General features: G+C 51.9%; 2 protein-coding genes across 5 annotated transcripts in view; one reads left to right on the top strand and one right to left on the bottom strand.

Annotated features, from left to right (window-relative positions):
* Positions 1-22384, bottom strand: part of C2H1orf105 (chromosome 2 C1orf105 homolog) — a 29178-nt gene extending 6794 nt beyond the window's left edge. Inside the window, exons 1-4 of the mRNA XM_066366025.1 lie at positions 22364-22384; positions 12817-12902; positions 8925-9015; positions 2176-2250 (exon numbers count right to left, since the gene is read on the bottom strand). Coding sequence (XP_066222122.1) covers positions 2176-2250; positions 8925-9015; positions 12817-12902; positions 22364-22384 — 273 coding nt within the window. The remainder of the gene's footprint in view (positions 1-2175; positions 2251-8924; positions 9016-12816; positions 12903-22363) is intronic.
* On the top strand, positions 13710-16625 carry PIGC (phosphatidylinositol glycan anchor biosynthesis class C). Of its 4 annotated transcripts, none has more exons than XM_066371520.1 (2): positions 13710-13809; positions 15236-16625. In XM_066371520.1, exon 2 carries the CDS (start codon positions 15336-15338, stop codon positions 16290-16292), a length of 957 nt encoding a protein of 318 aa, XP_066227617.1. In that variant the 5' UTR covers positions 13710-13809; positions 15236-15335; the 3' UTR covers positions 16293-16625. The 4 variants fall into 4 exon arrangements, with proteins under 4 accessions (XP_066227617.1, XP_066227616.1, XP_066227619.1 ...); XM_066371519.1 differs by having other exon boundaries at positions 13800-13906; XM_066371522.1 differs by lacking the exon at positions 13710-13809 and adding an exon at positions 13832-13850.
* Positions 22385-23056: the final 672 nt, after the last annotated feature.

Genomic DNA, 23056 nt, shown 5'->3' with positions numbered 1-23056 from the left:
CATCTCTCTCCATTCCTGTCTGTCTGTCCTTGTTTATCCCTCTCTCTGACTCACTCTCTGTCTCTGTAAAAAAAAAAAAAAAAAAAAAAAAAAAATTAAAAATTAAAAAAAATGTTTTTCTATTGCTAATCATGTTTTAAAAATTGAGACATAATTCACACACACCATGAAACTCACCATCTCGGTGCACAAGCTGGTGGTTCTTAGTGTATTGACAAAGGCGTAGGACAGTCCCCACTGTCTGCTTCCACGACATCTCCCTAACTCTGGAAAAGAAAGCCTTTCCTCGGGAGTCATTTCTCCTCCCTCACATCCTCAGCAACACCCATCTATTAGCTCTCTCTTTGGATCTGCCTGCGCTGGACATTTCAAACATATGGAATAATGCAATTCGTGGTCTTTTCTATTTTCTTTCAAAGTCGTTTAGCTTTGTAGGGAGTTTTGAAATAAAATAAGTGTGATTCTTTCAACTTTGTTCCTCTTTTTCAGGTTTTGGCTACTCTACATCTCTTGCATTTCCACAGAATTGTAAGATCTGCTTGTCATTTTTTTTGCAAGAAAGGCTTCTGGGAGCTGGGGAGAGATTGCTCTGGACCTGCAGAGCGAGCTGGGGGAGTACTAGCATCTTTGCAATGGTAAGCCTTCCAAGCCGTGGATGTGGGATTATTTCTATTTACTTAGACCTTCCTTAATGTCTTTCTATAATATTTTATAGCTTTTGATATACAATTTTACTGTTTTTTGTTTTTTTAGTGAGAGGAAAGGAAGAAGAGAGACAGACTCCCGCATGTGCCCCAACTGGGATCTCCCCGGCACGCCCACTAGGAGACGATGCTCTGCCCATCTGGGGCGTTGCTTCGTTGCTCAGGAATGAAGTCCTTTTTTAGCGCCTGAGGTAAAGGCCATGGAGCCATCCTCAGAGCCCACGGCCAACTTGCTCAAGCCAATCAAGTCATGGCTGTGGGAGGGGAAAAGAGAAGGGAGGAAGGGTGGAGAAGCAAATGGTCACTTCTCCTGTGTGTCCTGACCGGAATCAAACCCACACGCCAGGCTGACGCTCTACCACTGAGCCAACTGACCAGGGCATTTCTTTTATTAAATTTATTCCTGCCTGACCAGGCAGTGGTGCAGTGGATAGAGCATTGGCCTGGGATGCAGAGGACCCAGGTTTGAAACCCCAAAGTTTGAGTACAGGCTAATTCGGCTTGAGCACAGGGTCACCAGCTTGAGCAAGGGGTTGCTGGCTTGAGCGTGGGATCATAGACATGACCCCATGGCCACTGGCTTGAAGCCCAAGGTCACTGGCTAGAACAAAGTGTCACTTGCTTTGCTATAGCCTCCCCCCTGCCACCGGTCAAGGCACATATGAGAAAGCAATCAATGAACAACTAAGGTGCCACAACAAAGAATTGATACTTCTCATCTCCCTTCCTGCCTGTTTGTCCCTGTCTGTCCCACCTCCCTCGCTAAAAATAAATTTAAAAAATTATTCCTAAGTATTTTTATTTTTTATTATTATTTTTTTTTTTGTATTTTTCTGAAGTTGGAAACGGGGAGGCAGTCAGACAGACTCCCTCCTGCGCCCGACCAGGATGCACCAGCATGCCCACCAAGAGGCGATGCTCTGCCCATCTGGGGCATCACTCTGCCACAACCAGAGCCATTCTAGCGCCTGAGGCAGAGGCCACAGAGCCATCCTCAGCGCCCGAGCCAACTTTGCTCCAATGGAGCCTTGGCTGCGGGGAGGGGAAGAGAGAGACAGAGAGGAAGGACAGTGGGAGGGGGAGGGAAGCAGATGGGTGCTTCTCCTGTGTGCCCTGGCTGGGAATCGAACCTGGGACTCCCTCCTGCCATGCTCTACCACTGAGCCAACCGGCCAGGGCCAGTATTTTTATTTTTGAGACTATTGTAAATGGAGTTGCTTTTCTCAATTTTTTGGGTTGCTCATTGCTAATGTACAGAAGTAAAATTAATTTTTTTTGTTGTTGTAAAATTAATTCTGTATATTGACACTGTATCCTAGAACTCTGTGGTGCTCACTTATTCTCCCTACTCATGTTTCTGTGGCTCCCTGGGGACCTCCTGCATATGAGACCACGTGGTCTGCAGGTAGTATTACGCCGGCCTCCACAATCTGGGCTCCTTTCATCCCGCCCATCTGTCAACCCTGCTTACCGATCTCATTTCCTGGCACGCAGAGCACAGCTGCCTGCTCCCAACCAGCATGGGGCCACCCTCGTTCCTCCTGGCCTGAGGAGAGAGGGGGACAGGGGCAGTGAGGAGATGTATCTGGGGCAGCAAAGAAGTGGGAAGGGGCAGAGCGGTGGCAGGTGTGACAGTTATTTCTTCCATAAACCAGAGATGGGGCCCTGGCCAGCTGGCTCAGTAGTAGAGTGTTGGTCTGGCTTGTGGAAGTCCTGGGTTCTATTCCTGGCCAGGGCACACAGGAGAAGGACCCATCTGCTTCTCCACCCCTCCTCCTCTCCTTCCTCTCTGTCTCTCTCTTCCTCTCCTGCAGCCAAGGCTCCATTGGAGCAAAGTTGGCCTGGGCGCTGAGGATGGCTCTGTGGCCTCTGCCTCAGACACTAGAATGGCTCTGGCCACAACAGAGCGACGCCCCAGATGGGCAGAGCATCACCCCCTAGTGGGCATGCTGGGTGGATCATGGTTGGGTTCATGCAGGAGTCTGTCTCTCCGCCTCCCTGCTTCTCACTTCAGAAAAAAAAAAAAATAATAAAATAAATAAATAAAACAGAGATCGTCAGTCTGGCCTCAACTCCATGCTGGACGGATGGCAAATCGAGGCTTGACCACAGCCAGTGGGTACAGACGGGGTTTGGGAGGGAGTGGGGAGCCACAGAACAGGTGGTGGTCCTGGGTCCCTCTGACAGTCGTGCAGGCATAAGGGCTGGCAGAGGGGGCCGGGGGCTGGGGCTGAGACAAGATCTGTCCTTCTGATGGAGCATGCATCTGTGGGGCTGCACTCCCGTGGAGGCGGCTGTCTACCCATTTTATATGAAGGACCCCCCACAGGGACCAGCGCAGGAAGAGTGCACAGAAGACATCCCTTCCGCAAGCCTGCCATTGGCCCCTCCGACCTCTCATCCTCTATTCTCACACCTTAACTCAGGACCGACATCAGCTGCCCAGCACCAGGTGGCTCTCCTCAGCCTCCACAGAGCCACGAAGTAAGCCACCAGCAGACTGGAGCTTGTGTGAGGGTCTCGAGCTCCTCCCGCCTCTGGGGAAGAGAGGCTGTCCCAGCCGGGGACAAGACAGCACCCTGTCTGCTCTCTGATGCTCTCGTCCTGACTTCACTGCTGCCCACAGGTGACGGGAGGCTTTGGGCACTTACACCTGCAGCCTGAGGCTCGTGCGCCTCTGACGAGAGTGTGGTCAGGGGGAAGATGGCAACTGGAGGCTGCTATTCTGTCTGGGATTCTCGCCTGCCTTCTCCAACCACACTGACATCAGGGTCATGAGACAGGCTCCTAGGAAGCGCAGAATACGGGGGAGGGGGTCCCAGGGACAAGCAGACGACCATTCTGCACTGCAGCCTTCTCCTGCTGTGTGATCCTCTTGTGGTGACACCTGTGCCCCGACCTGTCCCTGCTGCCCGGGAGGTGTGCAGAACAGTAAGAGGAGGAACATATTGAAGCTGCGTGGGAGTGCCCAGGTGTGCCCACTGGGTGACTCTGCTGGGTGGGTCTGCACGTAGCTGCATCCTGTGAGTGACAGTGACATGGCACTAGGGTGGGGCACTGTTGTCCAAATGATGGACAAAGCTGGATTCTTTTGACAAATATTTAGAATACATTTCCTTTCTATAGGCCATTTGAAAAGAACCGACTCAGAGTCACAGTGCGGGGGGTTGGCATGTTGCAGTGTGAGAGCGAATGACTCGATTCATTCACTCAACAAGACGTTGTTTGTGAGGCCACCATGTGGAGGGAGCCGGGCCAGAGTCACTCCCAGAGACGAATAAGACAAAGTGTCCGGCCCTGAGGAAGACGGGGAGAAGACAAACTTGCTCAGGGACTGGGGACCTGAAGATAAACATACACAGCCTGTAAGCTGTCACCCCCCCCCCCCCCAGCAGATGCTATACAACGGTACGGAAAGCTCCATGATGGGACCGTATCAAGGCCCCTGGCGGAGGGGTGGGTCACAGAGGGAGGGGTCTGAGAAGGGTTGAAGGAACAGGCAATGCTTGGGTAGGTGTCAGCGAGGCCAACAGGAGGAGGAAGGGCACTCCAACCCGGACAGTGCGGTGCAGCCGCACGGAGGAACGAGCTCGTAGGTCACCAGGAGGACCGGGAGCGTCAGGTGGTCTGGCGGCAGGAGGGGTGCCGTGAGAAGTCAGGCTGGAGAGGAAGTGCCCCGTGCCGACCCCTCCGCATCTGGCCGGACTCAGTTCACCTCTCTGAGTTCTGAGACTGACATACCTCCCGGGACCTGCGACCCAAGCTTGCACGCAGGTATCACAGGAGAAGCAATGGAACTTCTGGGCTCCCGGAAGGGAGAGAGACCACATCCCACTGGTGGACTCAGGAGGGGCCTCAATGGTCTCCGAAGAAGTTGAAGCAAACAGTTCGGGGTTCGGCGTCCTTATTCCTGTCTGGCCTTTTATTCCAGCCCCAGAACCAAGGTCACTTCCTTCTGCCACGGTCCATTCGCTCTGGGCTCCCTCTAGGCCAGCTCCGCAGCAGTGGCCGGAACAGAGTGTGAACCAGCCAATGGTTCAAAGCATGGGCCTCCCTGACTGTGGTATCTAACTTCTTGTTTCCCAAGCAGCTGTCCCCAGGAGAGGTGGCAGTGGTGACAGGAGAGTGACAGCAGCCAGATTTCAGCCAGTTCCGGAAGCCAAAAACTGCTCTTCGCGTTTCACAACTAGACACATCCTAATATCTGAGGTCCCTATCTGCCAGGGCTTCCAACATCTGGCTCGTGGCCCGAGTCCTTGGCCCCCTTGAATCGTTGGTAAAGAGAGAAATATGTTTCTCTCCCTCCATCTGCCTCCACCTCTCTCTCTCTCTCTCTCTCTCTGTTTCTTTCTTTTTCACACACACACCTGTCCACATAACAAAAACTGAAAATGTCAGCACCAGATGGTGACTTTAAATATAGCCTGCTTTGAGGAGCACTGACAAATTGGCCTCTGCACCTCCATTCTGTGTCCCCCTTTCCACTCCTGCCTTACTGAGAGAGGTCACCTGGACCAGCTCTTTCAATGAACACAATGAGGAAAAGGTGGCCCAGAAGGGTTACAAGGTTTGCCCAATAGCACAGCTATTTAATATGTCAGCCAGAAGGTTCTCTGAAGGGTCAAAGGGGACAGCGGACACTCAGGGTCCACATAAGGGCACCATGATGCCTACCTACATCCCTTAGAATCCAAAAGGAGGTGCTCAGAGAACTATTTTCAACATTACTCACCCCCCAAAAAAACTCCACTGATAATTAAACATTTTCCTGCTCTTTGAAAATACCAGCCATCCCCATTAAACAATAAAGCTAAATGTAGTTTTTAGAATTTGTATTGTTCACTATGAAAAACTTCAAACATATACACAAAATAAGGGACAGCCAAGGCCCCACCATCCTGATGTCTTAAACTGTCATTTCAGGTCAGTAGCGGTCATTATTACCTCCCTTTAAAATTGTCTTTGTAGTTTATATGTTGGCACAATATACGCAGCAGGAAAACTCAGTCGTATACAGGGTAGTTTCTGTGGTGGTCGCGAGCTTGTGAAAATTGAGAGTCCATGAGAGAAACCACAGAGCTCTCGGTGGTGAGAACACTGGAAGTCGCCCTGTTGTGTATGTCCTCAGCTGTGTCTCTGCACCGTCTCTGCGCTCTGTAGTGTCCGCTGTCTGTCACAGGTCTGCTAAAAACAAAGTAGGTAATGCCCTCACCTTTACTTCTGACTCATTAGCCTGGAGAACAGCGCCCCCGGATGGGAGAGGAGACGGGGTGGGGGCAGGAATGCCGAGTGGGGTGGCCTGTCACCCTCTGCGAGTGACTGAGGGCTCTAGCCAGTTCAGCCAGGCCCGGAAGGTGCGATAGGGGGCGCAGGGTCTCGGGCAGCCCTCCAGATGGCCCCCACACGCCCGCTCTGCCTGCCGTGGAGCTCTGAGTAAGCTGCCTCCTGGCCTCAATAACGCAGCTATTAAATTACACTTGCTGCTTGTGGGCGTCAGGAGCCCGTATTGGGGCAGGTGGAAGTCATGACTGATAGAGAAGCCAGCTCCACAGGAGAGGCTTGCGTCGGGATGGGGGATGGGGTTAGACTCTGCTTCTTATATTTGTTTCTTCTCTGTGAGCTCTGCCTTTCCCCTCCCATCTCCTTTTTTATTTTATTTTTATGGTTTATCTCCTTATCTCTCTGTGTGTCTCTGAGCCTCTGTCCCCTCTCTGTCCCTCACCAGAGAACACTGCTCCAGACACACACACACCTGGAGTGGCCCGGGCAGCTCCCCGCAGGAAGGACTGCTACCTGGCTGTGGGTGTCCCAAGTTCTGCCCTGCCACCCATGAGGGTGAAGAGGAGGGAGCCAGCAGGCAGGACCTCTGGCCCGTGGCAGCAGGATAAGGAACTGGGAGGATAAAGGAAGAGACAGCGTGTCCAGGGCAGTCCACTCCCGTGAGACCCGTCCTTTCTCTCCAGAAAGCAGCCGTGGCAGCTGGGTACCGCACAGCAGACACGCACAGGCCTTCCTGCAGGCAGCGGAGATTTGGGGCTAAGTTCACGTGACAGGCACGGAGCTCACTCGAGGTCCCTGCCAGGAGTCCCAACAGGACCGGGGCCCCCGGTTCGCTGCACAGGGCGGCAGAATGTGCCTCCCTCAAACGCGCCACTTTGGCCTAAGGCTGATTTTGAACTCAAGGCACGTTATAAAATCCGCAGGTGCAAGCAGGGTACTCTGACCCTCCTCCTTTTCTTCCTAAAAGTAGGAGATAAAACCCCAAGTGGAAGAGGCCCTCCTATGCCAGGAGGGAAGCGACGCCTCTTTACCAAGGACCAGAGGAGGAAGCGGAGACAATTCTCTGCAAACAGACCTTGTTCACATCATTCTTCTCTCCCTTAGCCCCCTGTGTGGCTGCCTCTCCTGGTCAGCCCTGTCTCTTAACGTGCAGGTGTTGCCCCTTGTTTGGGTCTTCGTTTCTTTAGGAGGGCACTCGTGTCGCACAAAACTTCCAATAAATAACGTGTGTGCTTTTTCTCCTGCTCACTGGCCTTCGGTCAATTTAACCCTCAGGTCCAGCTGAAAACTGTAAGATGTCAGCAAAGGTCAGAGTTTGCCTCCGAGAGAGAGGGAGAGGAGAGGAGAAGAAAGGAGAGGGGAGGGGAGGGGAGGGGAGGGGAGCGAGAGAGAGAACGAGAGACCTGACTTTTTTTCTCAGCAGCAGTAATGGATTTGTGACTGAGTCTCCCAGGGACTGGCCCTTGGGCTCCGCCCACTGGCCCAACCTGGACAGCCATTGCTCTGGACTGCTCTCTAGTGGCCGCCTCTGAGCATTGCAGCCATGAAAGACAGCCCAACCTCTCACTGTCCCGGGGCGGGCGTTAGCAACGCTTCCTTCCCCACCTCCCGGGTGTCTGGAGTCTGAATGCCTCGGATGGCACGGTGCACCCAGACCCAGAGCAAACCTGGGATGAGGAGATGATCGGAGGCAGCGTGAGGCTGTCCAAACAGGAAACTTAAGGAGACAGAGGGACTAGAAGGCTGCTTGCTGGTTCTGCCTCAGTGGCCAAGCCTAGTGGGTCCCTGCTCAGCGCACCGTCAGGGTAGCAGGCGCTCTCACATACGCGCCTGTCCCCGGTGTCAGGGGGATGAATGTGGTCGCTCTGACGCACAGCCCTGCCCCTGCCCCTCCTGTGCTATGGCCAGGCCCACCCACCTCCGTGGTCCCCTCTAGGTAAGCCTGTCCCCTGCTGGCCTGAGTCCCTCCTGCGCTCCAAACACGTCCTCAGTTTGTCTCCAGGTCTTGCTTCCTGCACTTGTGTAAATAATATCTTCCAAATCCAGGGAGATGCCACTTCCTCTGGACCCCTCTCTTGCTCCACCTCTGCTCACCCCTCCCCCAGCCCGCAGGTGACCTTTCCCCCCACCCCCATACATATTGGGCAGCTGCGTGCCTGTCCCATCCACCCTGTCATTTGTGTCGGTGGAAACTGACTTGCTCATCCCTGTATCTGTACTGAACCAGATAAAAAGGGCTCTGAAAGAACTTATCCCCCGACCGGTCATCATTACGTGGCCCGTTACCGGGCTCTCACCAGGGCATTAGGGACAGTGCCTCCCGCACTTCTTACAACAGCCCTGCACATGCCAGCCGATTTTTTCAGGGGCAGAAACTGAGAGTGCTGTCCAGAGTTCTCTCTCTTCCTCTGCCTCGGGCAGGTGCTGACCTCACAGCACCGTGAAGGCTGGGAACCCTGTGAGAAGCCAGTGCCTCTGAGTGTCACCCAGAAGCCAGGCCTGGTTGACTTCTGGGAGGCGGAAAGGAGATGAGGAGTTTTTAACGTGAAGTCCTACGTGTGTAAGGGACACAGGGATTCGTGGTGGCGGGAGGGGGTTAGAGACCCAGAAACTAGGATTGGCTCTAGATAGGCTGGGAAGCAGTCTCTGACTGTCTCAGGGCATATTCCTCCACCTGAACTTTTTGGTTTCCCTTTTTGATGAATCTCGCCTCGTGCCTTTATTCTTAGTTGTAGCAGACGGGCCCCCAAAGGCACTAGAGATGGGGGGGAGGGGCATGGGAGCACATCCTTTTCATTCTGCAAATGTCTATGGAACACCCACAAGGTCCCAGGCCCCGGCTGGGCTAACGAGACAGACAGGAAGTGCCTTTGGAGTCCTATTTGTGTCATCCTGAAACTGCTATTGGTTTCTTTGCAGTTAAAGAAAAAATTTGAGTACCTTAGAGAAGTCATTTGGAACTTGAAACAAGTTTGGCAGATTCATATCCTTCGTGGACGGAATCAGGAAAGCAGCAGAGGCGTGGGGGTATCTGAGTGACCAAAACGGGAGCACGTGAGAGCCACAGCGTCCGGCGTGCTGAGCCAGACCCTTCGCTGGTGCAGAGAGAAGCCAAGGGACACCCCTGTCCTCACTCCCAATGCTGGACGTCCCAGGCCATTTGGAGCCCCCAAAGATGGCTCCACCCTGACTTCGGCTTCTCTGTCCCCTTTTTTTTTTTTTTTTTGTATTTTTCTGAAGCTGAAAACGGGAAGAGACAGTCAGACAGACTTCCGCATGCGCCCGACCGGGATCCACCCGGCACGCCCACCAGGGGCGACGCTCTGCCTACCAGGGGGCGTCGCTCTGCCGTGACCAGAGCCACTCTAGCGCCTGGGGCAGAGGCCAAGGAGCCATCCCCAGCGCCCGGGCCATCTTTGCTCCAATGGAGCCTTGGCTGTGGGAGGGGAAGAGAGAGACAGAGAGGAAGGAGGGGGGGGGTGGAGAAGCAAATGGGCGCTTCTCCTATGTGCCCTGGCCGGGAATCGAACCCGGGTCCCCCACACGCCAGGTCGACTCTCTACCGCTGAGCCAACCGGCCAGGGCCTTCTCTGTCCCTTTTGTTTGGAGCTGACCGACACCACCTGTGGACTGCCAGAGATGTGTACACATCGAGGCAGGGGGAAAAATACCAGTTCATAAATCATAAAGCAGATGTGTGATGTGTGAAATACACCAGGAAGGGCTGCATAGAAGTGACTGATGTTTCACAAGTGCCATCCTCTCTAGTCCGGCCTGCGATCTTGGAGCCCATGGCCCTGCCCATGGAAGCAATCCACCCACCTTTTCCCGTGGAATATTTTCTCTCTCAACCATTTTTTCTCTGGCACTTTCTTTCCAGTCACAGGTGAAACGGTGATGCTCTTCCTAGGGTGATATCACTGCCCCCCCACACTGCTGGCTGGTGTGGTCCATTTCATTACCATATTGGGGCCCAGGTGTGCAGGGGGCCTATGTGTGCGGCATTGACCCTGGCCTCCAGGAAATGGAAACTCAGATGCTGCTAGTTTTGCCAAGATGCCTGTCCCCTCTAACGAGGACAGACTTCACTGCCATCATTCCTTTATTACAAGGAACGTGGAAGGGGTTAGGTGCCCGGAAGGCGTTTATTGTTTCATTTTGCCTCGCCATTGCCCTGGGCCCCAGGAGAGCTGGGAGGTGGGTCTAACCCCACTCCCTCTGTCTTTGGTCTGTGGGCTTCCTTCCTTGGACTTGACACCGGAAACTGACCTGGAGAGACCAGGGGCCACTGTCGAAGGCTTTAGCACACAGTCATCTCAGATAGACAGACCTCAGTGTGACCCGAGGGCTTGTGAGGCTGAGGATGAGCGTGGCTTCAGCAGAGCCAGGCCCCCTTGAGAGTCCCCCTCGGAGGCAGTGGGTCTGTCCAGACATGGGCCTTGAGAGCCGGTCCCTCCTCTCCGAACCCCAGGTGCATCTCCAGGCCTTGTCACGGGGGCTGCGCTGAGCACGTTTCACTAAATGTTCCTGTTTCTTTTCCAGAAAGTTCTCACAACTGCTTGTCCAAGGCTAGCTAATACTTAAAGCACATACAGAATTTTCATACCAAGGTCTTTTGTCAAGAATAAACAGCTTGGAACCGAGAGCTTTGGCCAGAGGAGGAGTTTCTAATGCTTGGAAACTGTTGGCACTCAAGCCAACCAGCCTTTCAAAAGCCCCCCGCATGCCTAGAGGTCCTTCCGGAAGCTCAGGGCGCCACACAGATGTGCAGCCTGTCTTAGAATCCTGTGGGGTAGGCAGGTGTCGTTTCTCCTAACAAGGGCTCAGACTGCTGTCTGGCTCCTTCCAGTACAGACGCGTGGATAGCTGCTCTGACCACCACAGCTAATTCTCTCTGAGACCTGCTTGAGCGTGGCTGGCTGGAGGAAAAGCCACCCCTTCCCTTCCCAGCTGAGTGTCCCCTCTGACACTCCAGGACCTGCTCGTGAAAGTGAGCAGGTTCTGAGGGCGCTCAGTTGTGTGCTGGGCCTGCTTTGTTCAAGCCCCTGCCGTGTGCCTCCTCTAAGCACCCACAAACTGTATAATCAGGGAACAGGGGAGCTGGGAGCCATGACAGGGATGCTTCGCTCCAGGCTGTAGGGCAGGTCTAATGCGCATGGACAAGGTCCCTTGTTGGGTGTCAGACATGAGCCATTTCACATACAAATCCAGACTTTCACCCTCGTTAGAAAAACCAGAAAGATCTGGCCACTTGAGTCACATACCTGCTGGCAACATTGGCTGGGGCAGAGAGCAGGCTGTCCCCTGTCAGGGAGGTGATGTCTCCTCCACAACAGTCCCCGTTTTGGCCAGCTCTTCTCCTTTCTGCCACCTGATTGTCACTGTCAGGTGGATCTGTGCCCTGGCCCCAACTCAAAGATGCTAAGCTGTGCTTCCTCAGGCCGCTCCGTCAAGTGCTAACAGCTCTCAATAAGAACCACATTACCGGTGTTTTTATTTCATAAACAAGTCTTGGGGTTTATTGAATCTCTGGCTGCCTGCTTTATATTAAGGCATTGACTAGAGTTTATATACCTATAAACTCTCCAGATAGACTCAAAGTTATGTAAAAACAACTGAACCAAGCAACAAGCACTTCATACATGCTCTGCAAATACAGTGCTGCTTGCTGAGAACGGGGTTCTTGCCAGGTGCAGCTGACAAGGCCACGCTGTTACTGAAGAGGGAAGTGGAGAGACTGTCCCTCCCTGGGAGTCCCTTATTTATGGTAGGAAGGTATGTGACAGTTGCCAACAGGAGGAAGAACCCTTCTAAGAGAGTACAGCCTCTCCAGCCAGTGTTGCACATGTCAGGGAGCCTACTTTTCATCTTTTTTTTTTTTTTTTTTTTTTTACAGAGACAGAGAATCAGAGAGAGGGATAGATAGGGACAGACAGACAGGAACGGAGAAAGATGAGAAGCATCAATCATCAGTTTTTGGTTGCGACACCTTAGTTGTTCATTGATTGCTTTCTCATATGTGTCTTGACCGTGGGCCTTCTGCAGATTGAGTGACCCCCTGCTCGAGCCAGCGACCTTGGATCCAAGCTGGTGAGCTTTGCTCAAACCAGATGAGCCCGCGCTCAAGCTGGCGATCTTGGAGTCTCGAACCTGGGTCTTCCGCATCCCAGTCCGACACTCTATCCACTGTGCCACCGCCTGGTCAGGCCCACCTTTCATCTGAGGTGCCTGTGAACTTGCCTCCTGGCCCTCCCCTCCCAGAGCACGGGGTCCCACCACACCCAGGGAGCAGAAATTGGGAGGAATGAGGAAACCCAGTTATTTCAAGCGGCAGCATGGCAAGGGGGGGGGGGTTACCTCCAATACAATCCCCCTGATTTTGAAAAACAGAACTTGTTCCCGAGCAGTTGGTGTGGAAGGGGCAGGATGGAGGACAGTAGTCTCCTGGCTACTCTATGGAGACAGGAATTTATGGTTCTCAACTATTGATGGTTAAACTCTGAACAGCTCAAACTAAAACAGAGGAGAAAAGGCAGGAGGATAAACGTGTACTGGGAGGCAGTTTTCAGGGGCAACTGTCTCTTGACCACTGGCTGCGCGGTGGTGGCGGGAAGGAAGGTGATGTGAGCTCTGTGTCACCTCCGCCAGCCCCACCTGCCCTCGGTGATCACTTCTGTCCCAGAAACCCAGGCTGCGGCTGCGTTTTGGATGCTGGACGTGGGTTTCTCCACGGCCCAGACATGTCCCTCTGTCACCCCCACCTCCTCTTCCCACGAAATCATCTTCTGTGAGACGTTTTTTGCAACCTTTGTCCCGAGCGCCCAGCTGTTACCTTTTCGGGAGGCTGAGCACAAGGGGCTTGTTTCTGAGGCTGGCCTGGCTAAGCCAGGGAATCTTGTCAAACTTGGGAGTGGACATCTGGGGAGAAAATAGAAAGAGACCATTTTGCAGAATTCCCCGCGCTGGCCCTGGCCACCACTGTGGTGACCAGAGCGAGCCGCCAGCAGCCAGACAACAGTCAGTATGTTTCTGTGTCTTATAGCCGCTCTTCTGGGTCTCCCATACAGCAGCTGAGAGCCAACAGCGTTGCCCCCTTTTACAGGTGAAGACACGAAAAGTCAGCCGGTTTGTAGAGTCCCGGCGCCAGAGAAGGGACTCAGGGTTTCCGACTTCTGTGGCCACCGCATCCTGTGTTGTCCGTCTATCTGCTTCTGGGCCACGTCCACCTGTTAACGCAACCTCGAGTACCTCCATGCACTCCGCTGACTGTCCGCCCCCACCCCCGCGTCCCCCTAGGAGGCAGAGAGGGGAGAGGCGCCTGGTGGACTGTGGACAGCTGGGCATTAACCTCGGTGAACCCACTTCCCAGCTTGGTGGCCTCGGACCAGCCACAACCTGAGCCTCAGGTTTGTCCCCCATGACCAGCGGGACGGCCTTCCCATCCCAGGCGACGCCCAGGGCGGAGAGGCCCCGGAGAGCAGGGGGTTTTGCGGGTTTCGTGCACGGCGGCGTCACCAGCACCTTGCAGGAATGAAAGCACGGATCCGGGGCAGTCCCCGGCCGCGGGCCTGACTTCATACTAGGAGCTCAATAAAACTGCCGTGGTTCCCGTTCTCCTTGCGGCCCCAGCTCTCTGGACGCCAGGTCCGGGTCTCGGGGATGCTGTCCCTGCGTGCGGTCCTCGCAGAGCTACCGCGAAGTCCCGGGGAGGGCCACGAGGGGCAGCAGCGAGCGCCGGCGAGGGAGGGGCGCTGGGCGTGGAGGCTGCGGCGAACCCGGAAGTGCTCGGCCGTGGCCGCCCCCGGCGCCCCGGATGGGGAAGAAGGTGGGTGTCCGCCCTTCCCGGCAGCGCACCCCTACAGACTGGTGGGCAGATGGGTTCCGAGAGGGAGTCGGTGTTTCCGGGCCTCCGTCCCGGCGAGGTGGGGGGAGCGGGGGAGGCCCGGAGGGGCGGGGCGGACCGGGTGTCCCAGGGTCACCGTCCCGCCCCGGCGCTGTCCCCGACCGGCGGGCCGATGTCCTTGCTGCGATGAGGGACGCCAGGGTCCGCCAGGGAGGTGGGACCGGACAGGCGGGTCCTTCGCACGTTTGCTGACATGTGTGATTCCCGGTGTTCCCGTGGTGATCCGTCCCCGATCCCCATCAGACTTTCGCCGTTGTAAGTGGGATGCCGGCTTTTGAGGATGAGGAAGGAATTGAGGAGCTTCCGTTTCCTGGAGTCCTTGGTTTTGCACGAATGAACCATGGCGCTCATGCCTGCGAGCGCAGAGAATTCTGTAAAAGGGTCTCTATTTTCTCCCTGGGTGTCCGGTGGAGCTTCCTGCAACCTTCTTCGGACATTATCAATAGCAGAAGCCTTTGGGAACCCACTCGGGGCTCTGGGTCCTGTCCACATTTATTTGCATAAGTTGCAGCGGCTAGGGGCGCTCTGAGCCCATGCATCGACTCCAGGGGGCAGGGATGGGTGGATCTGCAGTGGGGAGCTGGTTTGGAGGGAGGCACAGGCTTTGGGGTGAGACTTGGCCACTGTTCACTTGGGCGAAAGTTCCCTGAGCAATTTGGGTCTCCGCCTTTTTTCCTGGTTAAATTGGGACTAACAGCAACTTGCTGGGTTGAGGAGAGGCCAAGAAAGAAGCATGTGGTAGCCCTCAGTTGAGTGATAGCCGACAGATGTTTGTCATTATCCAAAGGTGTGATCATTTGAACTGGGAAAGGAAATTTCAATGTCCATAATTATAAAAGGGCCACCACATTGATTTCACTCTGGCTTTTATTTATTTATTTATTTTTATTTTTTGTATTTTTCTTAAGTTGGAAATGGGGAGGCAGACAGACTCCCGCATGCGCCTGACCAGGATCCACGGGGCACACCCACCAGGGGGCATGCTCCGCCCATCTGGGTCGTGGCTTTGTTGCAACCAGAGCCGTTCTAGCACCTGACGCAGAGGCCATGGAGCCATCCTCAGTGCCTGGGCAAACTTTGCTCCAATGGAGCCTTGGCTGCGGGAAGGGAAGAGAGAGACAGAGAGGAAGGAGAGGGGGAGGGGTGGAGAAGCAGATGGGCGCTTCTCTTGTGTGCCCTGGCAGGGAATCGAACCCGGGACTCCTGCACACCAGGCCGACATTCTACCACTGAGCCAACCGGCCAGGGCCTCGCTCAGGCTTTTAATAAAATGAGCTGGTTTGCTTTTAACCCAGCCCTGCCCTTGACCTTCACATGTTTTAAGGTTCACGGGTCTGTCTCTTTCTAGGAACCTGGCCGTATTGTGCAGCCTGGGAGAAGAGGCTCGTCTCTCGCGGGCCTCGCCTGGGTGGCTGCCTTTGAGGTCTTATTCCATAACTTGATAAAGAATGAGAACCAGGAGGACGTCTGCAGCGAAAAACAGAACTGGGCTGAGTTCAGGGGAGAAGAGAACGTGCGCCCAAGGTGCCACGGACACCACCAAGCCCAAGTGGCGGAAGGTCCTGTACGAGCAACAGCCCTTCCCGGATAACTACGTGGACCAGCGGTTCCTGGAAGAGCTGCGGAAGAACATCCACGCCCGGAAGTACCAGTACTGGGCTGTGGTCTTCGAGGCCAGCGTGGTGGTACAGCAGCTGTGCAGTGTCTGTGTGTTTGGGGTCGTCTGGTGGTATATGGACCTGGGGCTCCTGGCCCCCCATTGGCTTTTTGGGAGCGGCCTGGCCTTGTCGCTGATTGGCTATATTCTGTTCGATCTCCTTGATGGAGGGAAAGGGCGGAGGAGGAGCGGCCGGACCCGGTGGGCTGACCTGAAGAGCACCCTGGTCTTCATCACCTTCACGTATGGGTTTTCGCCGGTGCTGAAGACCTTGACGGAGTCTGTCAGCACTGACACCGTCTATGCCATGTCTGTCTTCATGCTCCTGGGCCACCTCATCTTTTTCGACTACGGGGCCAATGCTGCCATTGTGTCCAGCACCCTGTCCTTGAACATGGCCATCTTTGCTTCTGTCTGCCTGGCCTCACGCCTGCCCCGGTCCCTGCATGCCTTCATCATGGTGACCTTTGCCATCCAGATGTTTGCCCTGTGGCCCATGTTACAGAAGAAACTGAAGGCATGTACTCCCCGCTGCTACGTGGTGGTCACGCTGCTCTTTGCGTTGGCGACCCTGGGGGGCCTGCTGTCCATTAGTGGGGTGGGGGCCACCCTCTTTGCCCTTCTGCTCGTGGCCATTTCCTGCCTCTGCCCTTTCTATCTCATCCGCCTGCAGCTTTTTAAAGAAAACATTCACGGGCCTTGGGATGAGGCTGAGATCAAAGAAGACTTGTCCAGGTTCCTCAGCTGAGTTTGGGCCCACCCTCCCACTGCTCAGGCGGGTGGGACGACCAGCCTCCCAAGCAGGATTCCATGGATGGCAGAGTTCCATGCTGGAAGCCGTGGGCTGATGTGGGTGGGCGAACGCAGATCAAAAGAAGTAGTGAACCAAAGGCTGGAAATAAAGGTGCTTGTCCTTGATCCAGGGCCCTCACGGATCCTCACTGTAACCCATGCAGTGGCAGGTCCCTATTTATTAAAAAATAACAACATTTTCAGCAAATTGGGTCATGGTTTTTCTGTAAGCAGACAGAAGGGGCATGAAGTGCGAAGAGATAATAAAAGGGTGTGAGTGAAGTGAGAGAGAGAGAGAATCGAGTCACTTCTCTACCCTTTTCTATGTACGACTGCAGGCTCCATTATTTATCTGGAGCTCAGATCCTAGGACCCAGGGTGCCATGTCCAGTTTTGTGCCTGAAACTACAGAATTGGTTGCTTAACCTTGACCTCAGGGTCCCTACTTAGTTCCTAGTGAAGCATGGCTGTGGTATAATACACAGCACAGTTCTGGGGGAATTCCAAGAGGCTGGAGGTCAACTTGAGCTGGAGTGTTAGGAAATACTTACTAGAGGAGATGGCTTCTGAGGTTAGTGTTGGAGGTCAGGCGCACTGATTTAAGTGGGCAAACGATGGTCTTAGGGCAGGGCAGCAGAGGCCTTTTGGAGCCGGGTCAGTAAGTGAGTGGCAGGTGAGGCTGGTGTGGCTGACAGCAAGCCTGACAGCCTGACATGAGGGAGCATGCCGTCCACGGGAGCGAACACACCTCCACCCGGGCTGCGCGTCTAGTCGGAATTTGGGCCTGTCTTCCGATCTTTAGAATGCCGAATAAAGTTCCAAGTGAAACCCCAATCGCTACAACTGCTCACAAAGATTAGGGGCTATTTTATAGCCTCATATTAATTTTGAAATATCCCCTAATTTTTGTGAGCAGGATATAAACATTTCTTAAATTATGAAATCTGACTTGTGGATTCTGTCACCTCAGGCCCTCACACACCCCTGCATGGGAACACACCTACCACGGAGGCACGTCTGTTCTGAGCATAAGCACGCAGGTGGGAGGTTGGCGTCATGAGGGTTTGAGGAAAAGCTGGAATGGGAGGCGTGAGTAACGCTTAGGGGTCTGTGACTGTTTGGGGGTTTGGGCTTCATGCTGCGGGTAATGAGCACACAGGCCAGATGACTTGTGGAGGAGTCAGAGCTCAAAGCATAGGCTAGTTACCGCCCACCCCGTGCGCTTCTGGTTTTTCATCTGGGAAGTGGGAACGAACGGACCTCTAGCATTACGATGGTTAAATGAGATAGACGTGAAGTGCTTCGGAGAACGCAGGGCACAGCCCTGCATTAGTGTTTAGCTGTCACTGCTGTTGTTACTAAGTTGATATGTAGGAGACTTGTGGGCAGAGAGGAGAGGCAGTGTGCATTCAGTGTCCCCAGAATGCCTGGTTCCTCAGGACATCATGCACGGGGGTGAGTTCCTGTACTAGCCCTTCTCTCTAGAGATTAATTTGAAATCAGACCTCATCAGGGCACTAGTTTTCATTAGAAGTTATGTTTTCATTTCTCTGAACACAGACCTCTCAAAACTGCCCTGAGCACTGGTTTTAATTTGAACGAATGACTAGAAAATAAAAATGGTAAGAATTGAAAGGAAAAGAGGCTGGCCTATGAAAACGGAGTAGGGAATGGACCACTGCAGCTGAGGGCAGCTAGGGAGACAGTCACTGCTAGAGCCCATCACAGGTACGCGGTCACTGCTAGAGGCTGTCGTGGGTACGCAGTCACTGCTAAAGGCTGTCACGGTCACATATACGCAGTCACTGCTAGAGCCTGTCATGGGTACGCGGTCACTATTAGATGTGGTCACGGGTACATAGTCGCTGCTAGAGCCTGTCACGGGTACATGGTCACTGCTAGACGTGGTCACGGTCACATATACAGTCACTGCTAGAGCTTGTCATGGGTACACGGTCACTGCTAGACGTGGTCACGGTCACATACACAGTCACTGCTAGAGCTCGTCACGGGTACATGGTCACTGCTAGATGCGGTCACGGTCACATATACAGTCACTGCTAGAGCTCGTCACGGGTACATGGTCACTGCTAGATGCGGTCATGGTCACATATACAGTCACTGCTAGACGTGGTCACGCGTACACAGTCACTGCTAGACACGGTCACGGTCACGGTCACATATACGCAGTCACTGCTAGAGCCAGGTCATAGGTGCAGGTGCATGTGGATGAATTTCCCAAATCGTGGCATAGGGGAGCAGAACCCTTTCGAAATTGAGCAGGGAAAGTTTAAGACAAATGAAAATACAATTCTACACACTTTCTTCATGTAACGCCAAGAAGTTTCACAGGCTGGGGATATAAATGGATCCCAAAAAGGTTTTGAGGAAAAATGCAGATTAAAAAAAATAGCCATATATATATATATATATATATATATATACGAAGAATGAAGAGGCTCACTTAAGATGTGCTTAAGTTACAGGTAAGGCTGGAGGTTGGCAGAGGCAAGGAAGAGCGAGGAGGGTTGGGTGGGGGGCTCATCGCTCCCAAACAAAGCCAGGGATGGTAGCTGGGGTGCAGGGATCAAGGTCAGGTAGAGCGGTCCGGGGAGGTGTGCGTTATCTGGGGGCGCGATGTGGCTGTTGGATTACTGGCATGTAGCTGGAGGCGGTGAGGGGGTCTGCATGTAGCGTGGTGAGCAGACTGGTGTCGGTGTTAAGCCTGCGTCCTGTGTCAGTTCTGCACACTTCCCCAGGGAGACTTTGGGCGGCTGGCTTAAACTGGATGTGGGACTTCCTGTGAGCATATTAGAGGAAGCGCCCTGAGCCATCATTTACACCTTCTAAGCCAAAGGCTCAAGGTCAAGAAAAACAAAAACAAACCAGCAGAGGGCATCAGTCACACAGCTTTACGATATCCCAGAAAGGCTGAAGGCTGGGCAACGGGCTGGGACACAGTGCCACCTTGTGGAAATTACTGATATTCCCTTTTATAATGAGCTTCACTAAGCATCCTGGGATTGTTCCTGAATTGTGGTTTGGGAAGTAGCTGAGTTTCCACAAATGCAGGAAGGACACAGCACACTGGCATTTGATAAATTATAACAGTTACATTTTTGAGCACCCAGTGTGTATCAGGCATGGTGTTGGGCACTTTACATATAATATATTATCTTACCTCTTTCTCTTACTGGTCCTGCCGTACAGGTATTACTTTCATTTTCAAGTCGAGGAGACTGAGAACACCCCCAACATCTAACCAAATATATACTGTTCATCTTGGCCTATCTCTGCTTAATTTCTACCATTCACATTTCGCGATGTTTGGCCTCAGGAATTCATTCAACAGATCTTTATTAAGTAAGCACTAACTAAACTCACAAAAATTAGGGGATATTTCAAAATGACAATGAAGCCATAAAAAAAGCATTTAATTTTTTTTTATTAAACAAGAACATCAGAAAAGCAAATGACAAGTCAAAGAAAGTTGTTCAATTATGCAAATGAGATGCAAAACTAACTTTTATTTCATTGGTGAAAATGCACTCTACAAAAGGCTGAAAGTACTGGAGTATCTGCACATTCCCTGATCCCCTAATTTTTGTGAGCAGAGACAATTATGTGACAGAGACTGGATTATGGCTAAAAGGGACAAAGGTCCTAGACCTTGTGGAGCTTCCATTTTAGCAGGAGAAGACAGATAAGAGACAAAAGGAGAAGGTAATAAAAGCTATAATGTAGAAGGTAAAAAAGCAATGGTATTAAGTAGGGGGGTCAGGGTAGGTCTCATGGGAAAGGTAACATCTAAGCTAAGAAGACTTTTAGGTGGTAAGGGAATAACCCCGACTCCTGGGGGAAGAGCACTCCAGGGACAGAAAAGAGCTGATACATAGGCCCTCAAAAGCCTGAAAGGCTAGTTTTTCCACAGTGTTATTTGTAGCTTTAAAAATATAGTCTGAAGCCCTGGCCAGCTGGCTCAGTGGTTGAGTCGGCCTGGAGTGTGGAAGTTCCGGGTTCGATTCTGGGCCAGGGCACACAGGAGAAACGCCCATCTGCTTCTCCACCCCTCCCCCTTTCCTTCCTCTCTGTCTTTCTCTTCCCCTCCCACAGCCAAGGCTCCATTGGAGCAAAGTTGGCCCAGGCACTGAGGACGGTTCCATGGCCTCCACCTCAGGCACTGGAATGGCTCCAGCTACAACGGAGCAATGCCCCAGATGGGCAGAGCATCGCCCCCTAGTGGGTGTGGTGGGTGGATCCTGGTTGGGTGCATGCGCAAGTCTTGTCTCTGCTCCCCTCCCCCCGCTTCTCATTTTAGAAAAATAAAAAAATATATATAGAAAGAGTCTGTCACCAGCTGTAACCCACTTCAGCAACTTCTCCGTCCCTGTCATGAGGATCCTGATGTCCTTCTGTTCCCTGGGTTGGCTAGGGGGTTCTTCACCCTGTGCCTGCTGATGGCTCCTGTTCACAGGGGCATTGAGGATGGGGACCGGGGCTGAAAGTCAGGACCTGATGTGAAATACTATAAAGTTTGTTTCTGATTAACAACAACGGGAGTAGCAGTTCATAGTCCTGACTCATTCATTCTTAGTATGTCAATAGGATTGCGATTCAACGGTAACTCAGAGCATAAAAAACCCAATGAAAACGCGTGTGCATGCTGGTAGCAGAGGTGGCCGATGTGCCCCTTTGAATTATTCAGGTACAGACTCTATCACGTTATATAGGACTGCTTTTCTTTCTCAGCAATCTTATATTCCTGTGAGTGGGGTTCATGGTTTAAAATGAATTCACAATTTGCAAAAATCAACTTCAGAATCTCATGGAACAGAAAGAACCAAAGATTCCCATATCAATTTTCTGAATTTTTAAAAAAAATGTTGAGTTATAAAACAGATGTTGGTCAGCACCATGTTTTTTCAAAGTCTAGGCCAGTGGTAGTCAACCTGGTCCCTACAGCCCACTAGTGGGCGTTCCCGCTTTCATGGTGGGTGGTAGCGGAGCAACCAAAGTATAAATAAAAATATTTAACTATAGTAAGTTGTTTTATAAAGATTTATTCTACCAAACTTAGCGAAAATATGACATAAGGTACTTGGTAAGTAATTATTATTATATGCTTTAACTTGCTGTAACTCTGCTTTATAAATTTTATGAAGTAAAGTTACTTCCCTATTTTATAAATCACCATTACTGTGAAACCGGTGGGTGGTTAGAAAATTTTACTACTAACAGATACAAAAGTGGGCGGTAGGTATAAAAAGGTTGACTACCCCTGGTCTAGGATGACAAGGATAGAAGTGTCACATACTCCCAAACCACTGAAGGCGTCCATATCTGCAAACAAAGAGCAGAAGTCGTTTCCTTATTTCCTGGCAGCTCTCAGCTTCTCGCCCAGGCGTGGCCAACAGTTTTTGCCCCCGGGCCAGATTAGAAAGAAAACTTTTTTCATGAGCCGGACAAAATATTAAAATTTAAAAATGTTAAATATAAAAACGATTCATTTAAGTAAACAAAATTTTATTATGTAATTTGTTTATGAATAAATGTAAGTAATTTAGTACAATAAGTTAACAAAAAGACTAATGTGACGTGTGGAGACGCTTTGTATCGCCTATAATTTTTTAAATATCTGGTTCTATACTTGTAGTAGCTACTCTTAACACAGCCTCCAAATGTAAATCATTCGATCTTGATCTTGTTGTACTTTTATTTAGATTCATTAAAGAAAAAGTTTGTTCACAAATATAAGTTGAACTGAAGATTATTGAAGATATCGTAGTTTATGTATAATGATTTAAAAGTACCACTTATTTCATTTCCACAGTACGTCGTGCGGCGAATATTAAAAATTTAATTGCAGGCCGCATAAACTCATTACGCAGGCGGGCCGTATGTTGGCCATGCCTGTTCTAGGAGGTTTGTGGAGACAGCCCCTCAGTGTTTCTGCTGCCCAGGGCTCACAGACATTTAGTTACCAGTGGAACTTGGGAAGGAAAGGATCAAAGTTTTCTATTTCCTTACCTTTAGTTCTCTTTTCTCCATCTCTCAGATGTCTTGGGCTTTTCTAGCGGGAGACGGGGCGCAAGCCCTCCCAGCTCTCACTGGCTCCGAGGAAGACTGTGGCAGGCACCCTCTGAACCGAAAGCCCTTTTGTTAGAAAGCCTAAAGCCAAGTTAACAAGAGGACGTCAGTTTTAATACCACCGTGTCATTTTCTCAACCGGCACTTAGAAATTTCGTTAGAAATGAAAAGTCTGGTTCCTGATTGGCCGGGAAAAAGTTCTATGGTTCCTTTTCTTTGTCAGAGCTCACAACCAGCATGTTCTAGAATGTTCGCATTGGGTCAAGTGGATCCTCTCGTATCTGGAACTCAAATAGCTTCTTCAGCACTGGAGTCAGTGGCAGTTGTCCCTGGAAAAATGACCTAAGTGTCCCTGTCACAGCAACTGCTCTGCAAATGCTTATTTGATTTTGTAAGCCACTAGGATATGGTCACTTCTCTGGGGCTCCCAGTCACTAGGACATTATTATGAATTCAAGGAGAGCTTGAGGCATACATAAAGGGATGAGGATATTTAAGAAATATTATTTTTATTACAGGTATAATGATGTTTCCCCTGATGATCTGAGTTATGGTCAATGCTGAAGAATGCTGTACTCTTTTAAACTCTCAAATGTTGAGGGGCGTGGAGGGAGTCAGGGACTTGGGGAGGGG

Source organism: Saccopteryx leptura, chromosome 2 (genome assembly GCF_036850995.1).
Source record: "Saccopteryx leptura isolate mSacLep1 chromosome 2, mSacLep1_pri_phased_curated, whole genome shotgun sequence".
Lineage (NCBI taxonomy): Eukaryota > Metazoa > Chordata > Mammalia > Chiroptera > Emballonuridae > Saccopteryx > Saccopteryx leptura.
This window is presented reverse-complemented; position numbering and strand designations above follow the sequence as displayed.